General features: G+C 39.6%; 1 protein-coding gene across 1 annotated transcript in view; it reads left to right on the plus strand.

The window, feature by feature from the left end:
• Positions 1 to 6: 6 nt before the first annotated feature.
• LOC106940183 (amyloid beta A4 precursor protein-binding family A member 1-like) overlaps positions 7 to 2,274 on the plus strand; it is a 9,225-nt gene continuing 6,957 nt past the window's right edge. The window contains exons 1-2 of the mRNA XM_015022849.1: positions 7 to 751; positions 862 to 1,002. Coding sequence (XP_014878335.1) covers positions 713 to 751; positions 862 to 1,002 — 180 coding nt within the window. The 5' untranslated portion in view covers positions 7 to 712. The remainder of the gene's footprint in view (positions 752 to 861; positions 1,003 to 2,274) is intronic.

A 2,274-nucleotide genomic window follows, 5' to 3' on the forward strand; every position in this document is an offset into this window, starting at 1 on the left:
TCTGGACAGAGCAAATGAACTGAATACATTATGCAACAGTTCACTTTAGGAACAAGCTCATCATCCCCTTCTCCTGCCCCCAGCCAATTGTAGCTCCTACCATCCTTTGAGATATTTAGACTGGTCACACCTCAAATATTTTATATTCCACCTCAACTACTGATCTTTCTGCTTCTACATATTATGTCTACATATCAGAAGACGCTGCTGGTCCCTTTACCTTCCCCTTCCATTTTTCTGTCTCTAGAAGTCAGGTGAAGAGGAAACTGGAGAGACTGAGCTAGAGCAGGGCTAATGGTGTTAGTTCCAGAGTCCCAAAGGCCTGTGCAGAACAGCTCTATGAGATTCTACAAAATCTTTTCAAACTTAGCTCGATTCAAAAGAAGGTTCCAGGATTGTGGAAGACATCCTACTTGGTTCTGGTACCAAGGGAAGTTCATATATAGGTTGTCAATGACTTGTCAGACCTTTTGCCCTGACAACCCACAATACAAAAACTAAAGGGGCACATGTTGTTGTGGCCCCTTAGTTTTCTTTTTACCATCCTATGCTAATTTTAAATTTCTTTCATATCTTTAATGAATTGTACATTTTGAGAGTAAACAAATTCTATATGCTTTCCTTTGTATAGGGTCTAAAGAATCAGTCTCGGATAAATTTGAATATTGTCAGATGTCCACCAGTAACTACAGTCCTTATCAGGCGGCCAGATATGCGCTACCAGCTGGGATTCAGTGTACAGAATGGCATTGTGAGTAGGGCTGGTGTTTTACTCTTTTAGAAAAATATGTTTATAGTCTGTCAACTTTTTAATTGAAGTTGTATTTTTCGTCTGAAAAAACTACTGCATCTATTCATCAGATTTGTAGCCTTATGCGGGGTGGAATTGCTGAAAGAGGAGGTGTAAGAGTGGGCCATCGCATCATTGAGATCAATAATCAGAGTGTGGTGGCAACTCCCCATGAAAAAATTGTCCAGATCCTGTCCAACGCTGTGGGAGAGGTGAGACACTGCACAATACTTTATTTAGAGAAAAAAACATGCCATTTAAATCCTGCTGCTTAGAACTTGAACATGAGAGTGCTGACATTGTTTCCAAAGTTTCCTTTGGCAGAAAAATGGATGCACTGTCATTTTTACACAATTTTGGGGATTTATTAATTTTGACATCAGTGAAAGATGAACTTTAAATCCCAATTCAGATCCCTGGTGCTTCTGATGCTGTGAAAAAAAAACTTTTGACTCCTTGCTTTTTCTTGCATTTTTGTTTTTTTCTTCCAACATAAATGTTTCAGATCATCAAACAAAGTGGATAAAGACAACTTGAATAAAAACAAAATGCAATTTTCAAATGACAGTATCATTAAGGCAAAATAATCCGACCCTATGTGAAAAAGTAATGGCCCCTAAATTAGGGGTGTAGTGATACAATAATCTCACGAAAGAATATACGATATTCTGATCACAATACGATATATCAAGATATTTGGCAAACAATAAAATTCAATACGATTCAATGCACTTTTACGATTTTCTGAAAGATTTTAGAGGGACAGAGTGATTTTGGTGATATTTTGTGTTCCATAGACTTGGATTTAATTAGCTGAAAACTGATTAAAAGCAGTAAAAAAAAGAAGGTCTTTTGGGCTTTCTACTTTGACTCCCGGAGTTAGCCATGGGTGTAAGCTGTTTACTACTAGCTGCTCAGGGAGTGGCTCTGCCTCACCCCGTAGTGATGAGTCCTTGCAGCGCCGCCATTCCCCCCTGCTTGGATCTCTGAGTAGTTGCCTCTTAGACTGCTAGGATCTCATCGTTCTCTCAGTCTCTGATACTCTTTGTCAGTTACTAATATGAATGATCGATCTGCCATCATCATCATGGCAATCCTCACAGCACCGCAGATTCCGGTGTTACGTCAATCCGCGGTTCATCCAAAGCCAAGTCTATCTTCAGCATGTCTTTTCTACTCCGTTTGAGAATCATCAAACTGTCTCGAAGCAAAACTTTCAGCTCCTTGCTGGTCTTCCTTTAGTTAATATCTCCTGCTTCAATTGAAAATCCACTTTAGAAAACGGTTTAAGTGTAGAAATGTAGTATTTCATGTTGACGTCGGAAGAGAGGAGAAAACAAATATATCGCTGTACTCTCTACTTATTTACTGTATGGCTAGCTCCATGGCTATCTCACTGCATCTTACTCTACAGTTGTGCAGTCACAATATCTGGGATCAGGGTTAGGGACCCTAGCGATGAGGCAAGAGAACTGCCTGCCTCA

This window comes from Poecilia latipinna, unplaced genomic scaffold, assembly GCF_001443285.1.
Source record: "Poecilia latipinna isolate Pla-1442-1.1 unplaced genomic scaffold, P_latipinna-1.0 Scaffold3117, whole genome shotgun sequence".
Lineage (NCBI taxonomy): Eukaryota > Metazoa > Chordata > Actinopteri > Cyprinodontiformes > Poeciliidae > Poecilia > Poecilia latipinna.